This window comes from Lutjanus erythropterus, chromosome 3 (assembly GCF_056507025.1).
Source record: "Lutjanus erythropterus isolate fLutEry1 chromosome 3, fLutEry1.hap2, whole genome shotgun sequence".
NCBI lineage: Eukaryota > Metazoa > Chordata > Actinopteri > Lutjaniformes > Lutjanidae > Lutjanus > Lutjanus erythropterus.
Genome location: NC_139319.1, coordinates 2691303 through 2703664, shown reverse-complemented (window position 1 = coordinate 2703664; position 12362 = coordinate 2691303). Strand labels below are relative to the sequence as shown.

Genomic DNA, 12362 nt, shown 5'->3' with positions numbered 1-12362 from the left:
GGAAAATGTAATTAGAGGAAAAACAAACTAACAAGCTGAAACAGACAGAGACTAGACTCAAGAGAAAAGGTGAGCTTCAGTTGTCTTTGCACAGAAACAGTAGAAATGTCCTTCAGAGGGCGACTTTTTATTTTTATACTTTGAGGACATTTCAGAGCCTGAACTTTTTCACTTTTACTGCAGTAAAGAAGTTGAATCAGTTAGTTTTACACATCATTTCTTCTTGAGTACAGAATGTGTGTACTTTTGCCACCTCTGCTGATTAATACTCAGTTCGGTGGCTGATGTGTGCAGACTGTTTCTGTTCCAACTCAAGCTGAGACTGAACTTTGCCTCATTGACTTCCTCTCATCTCTGCAGCAGTTCAACACTGCAGCTCAGACATAAAGATCTTTCATGACAGACCAAGGAAAGGCGGCTGCGCTGCCCAGGACCCCAAAATCTGGAAACTCCCCTGTGAAAATCCCAACATGAGTTCAGTGTGAGAGCTGCGGTCAACCTGAGGGAGGAGGAGGAGGAGGAGGAGGAGGGGGAGGAGTCAGTGCGCGCGCAGCACACAGGAGAGACGCACACCTTTCTACCTTTCTCCTCTCAGTGAACACGCAGCGGGACTTTTCTGCTCATGTCTGGAATCTGAGGATCGACGAGGAGTCCCGGCTTTGACAGAGTTCACATTTTAAAGAAGATCAGACCTCAAACACACACACACACACACACACTCACACACACACTGAGGGATCGATCAGGTGCGCGAGCTGCAGCCTGTTGATCAGCGCTGGACTTCCCTTTTTATTTCACAACGAGGACGATCAGACTGGAGCCGAGCTGACAGGTCAGTTTGTCTCAGAATAAAGCGACTCTTTCAGCTTTAAACGGCTGGTTTTATGTGAAGATGAAGGAAATAACAGAAAAACCCAAAGAGTTTAATTCCTGATAGATCTGACAAGACTAAACAGAAAGTGCGCTTTGACTTTGTGCGTCTCCACCCGGGGACACTGGGACCTGGAGGACATGCGCACGTTGGTGAGTTGAATGGATCAAACGTTTATTCCCATTTATTCTATTAAATAGATAAATAAATAGATAGACATCAGAGGAATGTATCATGAAGAAGGATTAACCTGCATCATTCATAAAAAATATTAACATCATGTGATGATGATGTCAGTATAAATAAAGCTTTAATGGAAGTTAAAAAGAGACTGAATTAAATATCTCCTTACTTAATTTACCACATAATTAAATCACACTTGTGCAAATATAGATAATATAAATCTTGCATTTGTTAAAAAGTGAATTGACAAGTTCAACTGAGCTGAAATACTTTAACTTCGTCCAATTAAACAACTTAAAGGGGCAGTTCACCCCAAGATCAAAAATATATATTTTTTCGTCTGGCCTGTAGTACTTTTTATTCATCTAGATTTTCTTGGTGTGAGTTGCAGAGTTTTGGAGATATCAGCTGGAGAGACATCTGACTTCTCTCCAGTATAACGGAGCTAGATGGCACTCAGGTTGTGGTGCTTAAAGATCCAACAAATACATCTGAAAAATTCAAAATCGGCGTCTTTTGGTGACTCGGTATAATCCACAGTCCTTGTTGTGAACAGTTTCATGCGGGAACTACTTTGTTTCTGCAGTAGAATCTACCAGAACTACTTTGTTTCTACGAGGAAGAAAGTAGTTCCTGCTTGAAACTGCTCACAACAAGCTCTGTGGATTATTTGGACCAACAAAAGAGACTCCATCTATTTCTGTTATACTGGAGAGACGGCGCCTCGACACCTCTTTGGTCGAAATCTCCAAAAGTCAATACAGGGAAGAGGAAAATTCTGTATTTTTGAGACAGATAGCGTGAACTGTCCCTTTAATTTTCTGCTCACACATGTTTCATAATGACTTTAGTCTGACAGGATCAGACTTGATTTCATGTTGGAGCAGAGTGCGCTCCACCTGCCCCGAGGCCCCAAAATTCAGGTCGCACTCAGAGGTTTGTGGTTTGCGTTAATTTAAATGAAAATTTATTATGTATATTTCAGGAAAAAGCTCGACTAATCACCAGATATGATGGTGCCTTCAGTGGAATGTAATTAAAGTCCACCTGCAGTCATGTTTTAAACAATGTAAAATGCTCTGCAAGAAGGAAGAAATTGTTTGAAATATTTTTATAAAACTTCAAAAAACTTGTTAAAATGTCTTACATTTACAATTAAGAAAACCACTTATCAGTGAGGATAATTGGGGGAAAAAAAGTCTTCAGTTTGTTAGGGAGCATAAAGGGAGTCCAGATTTACCCTGTTCCACAGTGATGGGGGCATCAGGGTAAGATGAGAGGTGGATGAAGTGATGCTCCCATCATGCCTAGCGCCTCCAGTACCAGCCTGTGGTGGCAGTGTTATGATCTGGGGTTGCTTCGGTTGCTCAGGTCGAGGTTCAGCAACGTTATGAGTCCAAAAAATTAATCTGAATATACTGAATGAGCAGGTTTTTTCCATCAGTGGATTTCCTCCCTGATGACACGGACATATTCCAAGATGACGATGTCAGGATTCATCAGGCTTAAATAGTGAAAGAGAGGTTCAGGGAGCATGAGACATCATTTTCACACATGGACTGTCCACCACAGAGTCCAGACTTTAACCCCACTGAGAGTCTTTGGGATGTGCTGGAGAAGACTTTACGCAACGGTCCGACTCTCCCATCATCAATACAAGATCTGGATGAAAAATTAATGCAACTCTGGACAGAAATAAATGTTGTGACACTGTACAAGCTTATTAAAACGATGCCGTGGTGAATGCGTGCCGTAATCAAAGTTAAAGGCGGTCCAACGAAATATTCTAGTGTGACTTTTTCTTGGCCAGGAGGTGTAGTTTAAAATGAGCTCCACCTCGACCAACTACAACAGTAAAATCCCGCTTTTGCATGAGTCATAATCATAAAATGTAATGAGATTAAAAACATTTTCCCGACTATACACAAGTTTACTGAAGTAATATCCACAGGTATTAGTACTCTTGTGGAGAAGGACTGATTAACTTTCAGCGTGTAACTGAGTACTGCACATGGTGCTGTACAGAGAGCGGGGAGGTGGGAGGGGTTAATAGCAGCACAGCAGCCAACACAAAAGCAATTAAAAGGGAATCAGTGAACAGGAAAGGATTTGTCCATTTTCTCTGGTGTATATCTGACTAATTACTGCAGAGAGCAGGTTCAGTGTTGGTTTCAGACTCTTACAAAACTCCGACTATCTGACACCTGAAAGAAGCTTTTGACTGTTATCAGACCAACAGCGTGTAAAGTTTACGTTACTGAGTATCGAACTGGCATCATCTGACAGTGTGATTCGGTTGAAGTGCTCCTGATTAAATGTTACCATGGTAACAGTAGCACATGCGGATGCAGCATCCCTTAAATTGCGCCACATTTTAGTTTTAATTTGTTGTTTTTTGACTTTTATATTGAAGCACGTTCTGTCGTGTGTGTGTGTGTGTGTGTGTGTGTGTGTGTGTGTGTGTGTGTGTGTGTGTGTGTGTCAAAAATGGACTACAAATGTAAATTTTGCTGCACAGCCTTGTGTTGTAAAATGACCATTAAATAAAAGTAAACCAATGCAGGTGTGACAACCGGGTCAACAATGTACAGTGTTCTCTGCAACAATTAGTCAATTATAAATTGATTATTAAATTAATCAGCAGCTATTTACTGGTTTCCTTACTCCTTTATGACAGTAAACTGAATATCTTTGGGTTGTGGACAAAACAAGACATTTGAGGACGTCATCTTGGGCTTGATCAACACTGATAAATCATTTTTTCACCATTTAATAGACCCAACAACTAATTGATTAATTGAGAAAATAATCTGCAGATTAAATGACAATGAAAATAATCATTAGTTGCAGCCCTAACGTGCTCTAACTAAATATGTACTGCATTTTTCAAGTATTTGGACATAGAGAAGACATGAAGATCTGCTTCCAAGCCGTGTTTTGCCTCTAAAAGTTTGTCAGAATAATGCCACACCTCTCCTATATGTAAATATTTCAAGAAAACATCAGACACAAAGATCAGACAGGGACATCAAGGCAATGTATTGTGTTGCAGAGGTATCTACTGAAGTTAGCATGCTAACAGCTCAGTCTCTCAGATAACAGTCTGATATAGTCTGTCCTGAACCCTGCGTGTCTTCACTGTCGCTGGGGTCGGGCTGCTGAGCCCGGTTCTTCTGGATCTTTATCTGGTACCATTTCTGGCACCACTCCCCACTGCCCCCCCACCCCCGGCTTGAAAACATCCTCATCCCCAGTCCCAGCAGACAAGGCTAATAGGGTCCCTAATAGCTGCTCGGCTAACTGAGCTAACTTGCTAATGGTTGGTACAATTAGCAGCAGTTAGTGTTGTAAATATGCACATATGGTTTGTTCTTTTGAGTTTTTACTTAAATAGAGAGAGAAGCAGTAATCTACCAATGTACACAGATTAAAGATAAGCAGTTAATGGACTGGTTGCACAACAGACATTTTATGTGTCATACTGGAAAACTCTCAGGTGTATTTATGACGGCTGCATTCCAGCTCCTTATATTGTGCATGCTGTGTTTGTCCTGGTCTAACAAGTCAAAATGTCAGCGGTGCAACCAGTCCATTGGTATTTCCTCCCACGTTTCACTTCAAGGAGAAATCTATAATATATGTAGGGTAATAAATCTTAAAGTGAGCGAGATAAGTCATCAGAGCCACGACACGGCGTCCTCCTTTTGTCTGGTGAATGAGTCCTAAGAAATCATTAATGATCCCGTAGAAGGAGATTATAACGGTTAAATTGAGCAAAATGTTAAAGGGGTTTGGCAGCAGTGAGACAGACAGCCACTGACCTCCAACTCCAGAGTGTGCATTTTCAGAGCAGTCGGCTTTTATTTTCTTGACAGAGTTATAAACAGCTGACCGTCATACAGTAGAGGACTCCTCTTCACGGGGCGGGGGGGGGGGGGGGGGGGGGGACCCCTTCGCCTCCACCATGGATTGTTTATTAAATAGGATTTTCTGATCCATCAAGAGGACGGTGATCACTACAAACAACAGGAGCCACTGTGTCTCTCAGCAGGAAACCTTTGGTAGTGTTGGGACAGACAGTCTGAGTAAGAAAGGCATCATTCAGTAAAACTGTGAACATGAAACCGTGACTTCCCCTTTACATACTGAACGAGCAGCTTAGTTTGAATAACAGTCCTGCAGATCACAGCCTGACCTGACAGAAGTTGTTATAGAAGCCATAAATTCACTATCAGTCTGTACACAGGGTCAGGTTTTATGACAGGCGGTAAATTAGATTAACCAGTAAATGATCTTTTATTACCCTCTGACATGTTGCAGGTGTTAATCAGTTCACGTTAGTGGATCAGCTGACATTTTTGTAGCCTCGCAAAAACAAATAATCAGAACGTGTTGCCCAAAACGACTAATCCCAGCTCGTGTTTGAGATCATGTGTGTTCTGTTACAGTTACAGATAAAAAAGATTACAGATACATTTAGTAAAAATAGGCGTTATTGGTGAAGGATGGAACAGGACAAACCAACAATGAACATAAAATACTTAGAGTTGCAATGTTATCAGTTGACTATTAAATTAATATGCATATATTTTGATAATTAATTAATTGTTTTGAGTCATTTTTTTAATAAAAAAAATCTCTGATTTCAGCTTCATAGTAGGGCTGAATGTTTTTGAAAAAATATCTAATTGTGATTATTTTTTACTGCAATTGCGATATGATCTGCGATATGATCTGCGATATTAGAGGCAACAATAATTTTTACATCATTATTCTCTTTTTCATTGAAAAACATATTAAAGGTCTAATTTTTTTGCGGTTGTCTGTACCAAACGGTGCAGAACGACAATGATTTGCTGATTAATCAATTAGTTGTCAACTATTAAATTACGTGGCAATTATTATGTTGATAATCAATTAATCTGCTTTTTTCCAACAGAAAATTCTCCAAATTCTCTGATTTCAGCTCCTCAAATGTGAATATTTTCTGTTTTCTCTACTTCTCTCTGACATTAAACTGAATATTTTTGAGTTGTGGACAAAAAAAATCTGAGGCATCATCCTGAACTTTGAGAACCACTGATCAATATTTTTCACCTTTTTTTTTTTTACCATTTTATGGGTCAAGCAACTAATTGATAAATGGAGAAAATGATCGACAGATAAATCGATAATGAAAATAATCGATACAAGACGGAGAACCAAACATGTGGAGCTCACGTATGTCTGTGTGCTTTTAATTGTTTTAAGTTTTTTTTTAAAATAAAAAAGTAAACATTTTCTTATTTCAGCTTCTTAAATGTGAATATTTTCTGGTTTCTTTACTCCTCTCTGACAGTGAACTGAATATTTTTGAATTGTGGACAAATCTTGAGCTTTGATCAACATCTTTCACCATTTTCTGACATTTCATGGACAAACAACTAATCGATTGATTGAGAAAATTATTGGCCGATTATTCCATGATGAAAACAATCATTAGTTGCAGCCCTAGAAACACTACATTAGGCTAAACAATTTCACCATATTTTATACTGAGGAAATCCAAAAGTAATGCAAAGTAATCAAGTTACTCTTTATCACTGTAATATTGTGATGCTTGGATTACATTACTGACTACATTTTTAACAGGTAATCAGTAACTGTATCAGACTACATTTTTAAAGTAACCCTCCCAACCCTGCATGTCTTTGTGTTAAACTCCAGATGGCTCCACAAACATCAGCCTGGTTCTCCTTGGAGGCGTCACTCTCCACCCTGCAGGTCGCCCAGGAAGGAGGAGAGGTCTGGGTCTCCACCAGACTCAACTGACCAATCATCTCCGCGCCAGTCACAGGCGGAGGCGGCCGGAAATCAAGGAAATGTACTGAGGTATGACACCAGTTAGCGTCGCGCGTTAAAGAGAACTTGCTCATGTTTTTGGTGAACTGAACAAATCAGGTTGCAGTTAATGAACGTGAGCGTGAGCGTCGTTCACTCCTGAGAAATTATTTAGTATTTCAGAATATTGGCAGTATGTCTCAGAATAATGAGAAACGTTCGTAAAATGACTGACATACTTTGTCATTACTTGTTGTATTTTTAGATAGGGGAGACCGGGGGCAGTTGTAACATTTTTAAACAATTTTCCTTTATCACTCACAGACTACTTGAAATATACTAGTTGTCTTCTGATATGAGAAGTATTTATATGTGAACTTATTCTTCCTGATACTGACTGAACTTTGCTGGCTCTGTTTTATTTGGCTTTTCACGTCTTTTTCTTGATTTTTTTTTGTCTGACATTCAATAGTGGAACGGGCTTCCTGCTCACAGTGGTTGTGACTGGTGTTGCTTCCTTCTTCTGTGAGGCAGTTGGCGTTTTTTGGCAGTTAAAGGAGAAATCTGTAATATAGTTGCATCAATGACCATGATATGTTATCAGAGATTAGTTAAACATTATAAGTTGATAGAAATACTTTGTATTCTGGGCCAGAAAAAAAGTTTACGTTTGTCCATTTCATGTTAATTAGAGTTCAAATTAATGCTGAATATTTGCTGAATGAGTAAGAGTCTGTTTATGAGTTGTAACAAATCATAAATAATCGTTTTGAATAAAGTAAATGTTTATAAAGGGTAAATTGAGCAAAATATTAATGGAGTTTGGCAAACAGTAATTAAACTCCAACTCCTGAGTGTGTATTTTCAGAGCAGTGAGCTTTTGCGTGCGTAATGTTCTGTGTTCAGTTTGGTTTAACGGGTTTGACTTTACACTGACAGACAGTTACAAACAGCTGATCAACTTACACTCGTTATTGATAGTTTACAGTGTTGCACTCGTCCTGTACTCCTACTGTTCCTGCCTGAGCTTCCTTGAGTCTGGGGAGGAGGGGGCACTTTAACCATACAGTGTATATTAAATAGTCAACCTATTTATTACACGATCTATGGCTCCAACTCGTTATTTGGACTGTTGACTGCAGACGTTTTGACTTGTCACCATAGGAAAAAAATTACGGCTCAGTTCCATTAAGTGTAACAGTGACAGTGAATCAGCATGTGCAATAGAAGGACCTCCCCTAAGTGGAATGCAGCCATCTTTAATACACCTGTAGTTTTTCTGGTACAGATTGTAAAATGTGGGCTGTGCAAACAGTTCATTGAACTGAATAATATACTGACTAATTATTTTAAACTGATTTTTTTTTATTAGCGTGTTAAAAACCTCTCACATACTCTGCAGTTCTCCAAAGTACCCCGAGGGCCACCAGTACCCCCATTTCAGTAACAGAATCATAAATGGAGGATTAACTGTTGAATCATTGTTACTCCAGGACTGTTGGATTAGACTGTATTACTTTGAGCTCATAACCATTGTAATGTTTACCTTCAGTTTATCAGCTTATCGGCCTGCAGTACCTTCATTGTTGTGGGAGTTTTGTTACATAACTACTATATCAACATAACTTATAAAAGAATATTCAACCTGGGTTTATATGTCTCATAGTTTCTTATGTACTGTCAGAACTGGCCTGTTCTAAATGCTGATCAGTTGTACAGGACCAATCCTTTTTTATTTTTTTATAAAGAAAGTTGCAGGGAGACATAAAGCCAGTGTGTGTGAGAGTTAGCAGTGTTCTCTCAAAACCAGTTCTACTGTAAACTGATGCAATGGTTCCCAAACTGGGGGGCGGGTACTCCTGGAAGGGGGGCACAGAGCCGCTCCAGGGGAGGTGCGAAAGACCAGGTGAGAAATAAAGAGTGAAAAAAAAGTTGAATGAATATGATCTATGTAGGGGAAATAAACAAGCAACCTTTATTTCAGTAAAATTCAACTTTGAATTCTTTTTCAATCCCCAGTTATTGTTTATGATTGCTTAAAAAATTGTGGGGTGGTGGGGGTGCAAACTTTTTCCGGCTTCTGAAAAGGGGAGGAACAGGATCAACGGCCGGTCGTGGATGATTTTGTGTCTTTGTGCGATGAGTCTTTCATCCGTCTAAATGTGTCTATAGAGAAAAACACGATCATTGACTTCAAGAAATCATCAACAAGACTTTTTAATGCCATGCTAGCTTTACATCCAACAAGGAAAAAGAACTCCTTTAATGTTTCCACTGAGATGATGATGTTGTTTCATTGAGTCTGTTTTAACTTTCTGTATTTTTGCTTTTTTTGGAAACCTTAATCTGGCCTGTTAAAACTCCCAGGGAGGCGTAAGATCGAGCTGTTGGTCATTTATAACAGATTTAAGAGGGCTCATACTGGTCACCCAGGACCACCCACTGCAGAGGGAGTTCGAGCTCCTGCCCTGTTCGGAGGACTAAAAGACTCCATGTTTCTTTCATTTAAAGTGTTATAGATATGCTCAATAGCAACTAGCACCCTGACTGCAGTCCTTGCACTTTGCTGGTGCATTTTGCACACCTGCACTTTCATATTTGTATTTGATAGGAAGTCATTGTAGTCTTCTGTGCTTTTCTAAACTTGAGGGCGTTGACCGCCATCTACCATTTGTAATACACAGACTATCGATAAGTACCTCATATAACCACTACATCAAATAATCCAAACTATCCCTTTAATTAAAGCTAAGTGAAAAACTGTTTTGCATTGCTGTATCATTAAACTCATGTTGAACAAGGTTATCTGTGTGTGTGTGTGTGTGTGTGTGTGTGTGTGTGTGTGTGTGTGTGTGTGTGTGTGTGTGTGTGTGTGAGTGCAGTCAGCACACAATGACAGAGACTGCTGCCAGTAAACTGGGGTCATGTGCACGGTTGAATTGGAAACGTGTGATTCCTGTCTGTCGCTGCTGAAGGAAGAGGAGGAGGGAGTGAGGAGGAAAAATGTTCCTGGGCCTGTTCTTGCAGGATTAGAGATGAAAAATGCGGCCTTGTGTGCAGCCGGTTTGAGCTCTGAAACCAAACGGAGGGAAATCCAGCTTCCCATTAAACTGCTGCTCCAGATTCTTCCAGTCTTTTTCTGTCTAAAGGCTTCAGGGTGGACCTAGCTGTCTCCATGTTTCCAAATGTCCCTTTATATCCTGGTTTTGTTGTAAGTTTCCCTGTTGAGGCTGTGATGCTGCAGATTTTAGCATGTTTGTTGTTGATTTTTATTGATTTTCTTTGTCTGTTGTCCTTTGTGTAGATGCAGAGGGGAGGCAACATGCCTGTGGCACGCAGAAAGGTGAGCGTGCTCTGTGTGGTGATGATGCTCAATGTCTTCATCTGCGTTCTGATGGTCATGTCGTGGAACCTCAGGCACAACAAAAGCAGCCGCCCGAAGGTTCTGATCCCATCCGAGAGGTTTTGGCACCCACAGGTAACCAGCAAATCCTTCTGGAACAAGGAGCAGCAGCGCCTGGACTTCATTTACAACCCCGTCGTCAACGCCATGCTCTCCAGTGGCTCTCTGATTGAGCTTCCTGATTGGCTTAACGACACCGGGCCAGCCAAACCCTGTGAGCCAGACTACAGAGTACGCACGCAAATAATGGACTACAACTCCCTGCCACAGCGCTTCCGGGATTTTCTTTTGTACATGCGCTGCAGGACATACCCCATGCTGATAAACCAGCCTCATATCTGTGATGAGAAACCCTTCCTGCTGCTGGTCATCAAGTCAATCATCCCACATTTCGACCGCCGGCAGGCCATTCGTGAAACATGGGGACGGGCGGGCGTCTTCAGCAATCGGACCGTGGCGACCGTGTTCCTCTTAGGCAGCACCTCGCCAGTTGACCACTTCCCAGACCTGCTGGGGATGGTGAGCCACGAGGCGGAGCTTCACAAAGACCTCCTCATATGGGACTACAGGGACACCTTCTTCAACCTCACCCTGAAGGAGGTCCTCTTCCTGGAGTGGTTCAGCCAAAACTGCCCCCACGCCAATTACATCCTCAAGGGTGACGATGATGTCTTCGTCAACACCTTAAGAATCATTGAATTCCTGGAAGGCCTGTCGGAGAACGAGGGCAAAGACTTGTTTGTAGGTGATGTGATCAGCAACGCTGGTCCACACCGAGACAAGAAACTCAAGTACTTTATCCCAGAGAGCGTGTTTGAGGGGCAGTACCCGTCTTACGCAGGAGGCGGAGGGTATCTGTACTCGGGGGAGGTGGCGCTTGGACTTCACAACATATCTCGACAGGTGGTCTTGTATCCCATCGACGATGTCTACACAGGGATGTGTCTGAAAAAGCTGGGCCTGGCTCCTGAGAAGCACAGCGGCTTCAAGACTTTTGACATTGAGGTGAAGGACAGGTCCAACCCCTGCATCTACAGGAGCCTGATGCTGGTTCACAGCCGGACGCCACAGGACATGTTGTCCATCTGGCCGTGGATTATCCACCCTCAGCTGGACTGCCAGTGAACACCTGCAGTCACCTTTGTTCGACGTTTGTTTGCACTGTTGACTTTTTCAGAACCTTTTCATTATGTTTAAAAGTCAAGTCCAAGCAAAACCACTGTGTTAGTACTTTAAATGTCCAGTATGTAAGACTTCAAGGAGATTTATTGGCAGAATTGAAATATTCATAAATATGTTGAAAATGACAATCGATGTGTTTTTGTTACCTTAGAATGAGCCGTTTATATCTACAGAGGCAGCAGCTTCTCTTCCATTGATGCCGCCATGTTGCACCGCCATGTTTCCACAGTAGCTGAGAACGAACAAACCAACCATTGGCTCTTGTTTTTGCAGACATAGGTCCTCTAACCACGATCGCATTATTGGGGGAAAGTTAGGAGGATTCTAAGGTCTGTTGATTAGAATATTAGGGTTTTTTTTTCAATTCTAAGCTTTCAAACATCAAAAGAGAACATAAAATGCCTCCATACTGCTTGTCTGGTGTGATCCAGGTCTCCTAAAGCCCCTTTGAATGTTTGCAAACTGGTCACCACTCACTTAAATTGTTTGGGAGATTCTGCAACACTGTTTTCCCGTGAAACTCCAGCAGAGTTTTGTGGACTAAAAAAAACTAAACCCGGCCTTGAATAGACATGAGGGTGAGTGGATAACGACCAAATTTTCATTTTTGGGTGAAGTGTCCCTTTAAACACTCACTCAGAAACTAAAGATATTCAGTTTACTGTCACAGAGGAATGAAGAAACCAAAAAAGAAATATCCACATTTAAGCAGCTGAAATCAGAGTTTGTTTTTTTTATTTTTTATTTTTTGGCCTCGTTCTCAGATTAATCAATTATCAAAACTGTCAATCTAATAATAATAATAATTTTAATTAATAATAATAGCTGCAGCTCTAAAAATGAGCTCAACCCCATTGGTCATAACTCTGATTTCACAGTTAATGTGAACTGTATTTACATGTT

General features: G+C 40.9%; 1 protein-coding gene across 2 annotated transcripts; it reads left to right on the top strand.

Annotated features, from left to right (window-relative positions):
* The first annotated feature begins 550 nt into the window (after window positions 1-550).
* b3gnt2a (UDP-GlcNAc:betaGal beta-1,3-N-acetylglucosaminyltransferase 2a) lies at window positions 551-12156 on the top strand. Of its 2 annotated transcripts, XM_084714662.1 has the most exons (3): window positions 551-832; window positions 6761-6925; window positions 10179-12156. In XM_084714662.1, exon 3 carries the CDS (start codon window positions 10179-10181, stop codon window positions 11400-11402), a length of 1224 nt encoding a protein of 407 aa, XP_084570788.1. In that variant the 5' UTR covers window positions 551-832; window positions 6761-6925; the 3' UTR covers window positions 11403-12156. The 2 variants fall into 2 exon arrangements, with proteins under 2 accessions (XP_084570788.1, XP_084570787.1); XM_084714661.1 differs by lacking the exons at window positions 551-832; window positions 6761-6925 and adding an exon at window positions 8783-10085.
* Window positions 12157-12362: the final 206 nt, after the last annotated feature.

What these genes read in the sequence shown, in the direction of transcription:
- b3gnt2a (XM_084714661.1), top strand. Translation starts at nt 10,050, where the DNA reads ATGTTTCCAAATGTCCCTTTATATCCTGGTTTTGTT. An exon ending in CTTTATATCCTGGTTTTGTT is followed by an intron (nt 10,086 to 10,178) that starts GTAAGTTTCCCT and finishes TCCTTTGTGTAG; the next exon opens with ATGCAGAGGGGAGGCAACAT.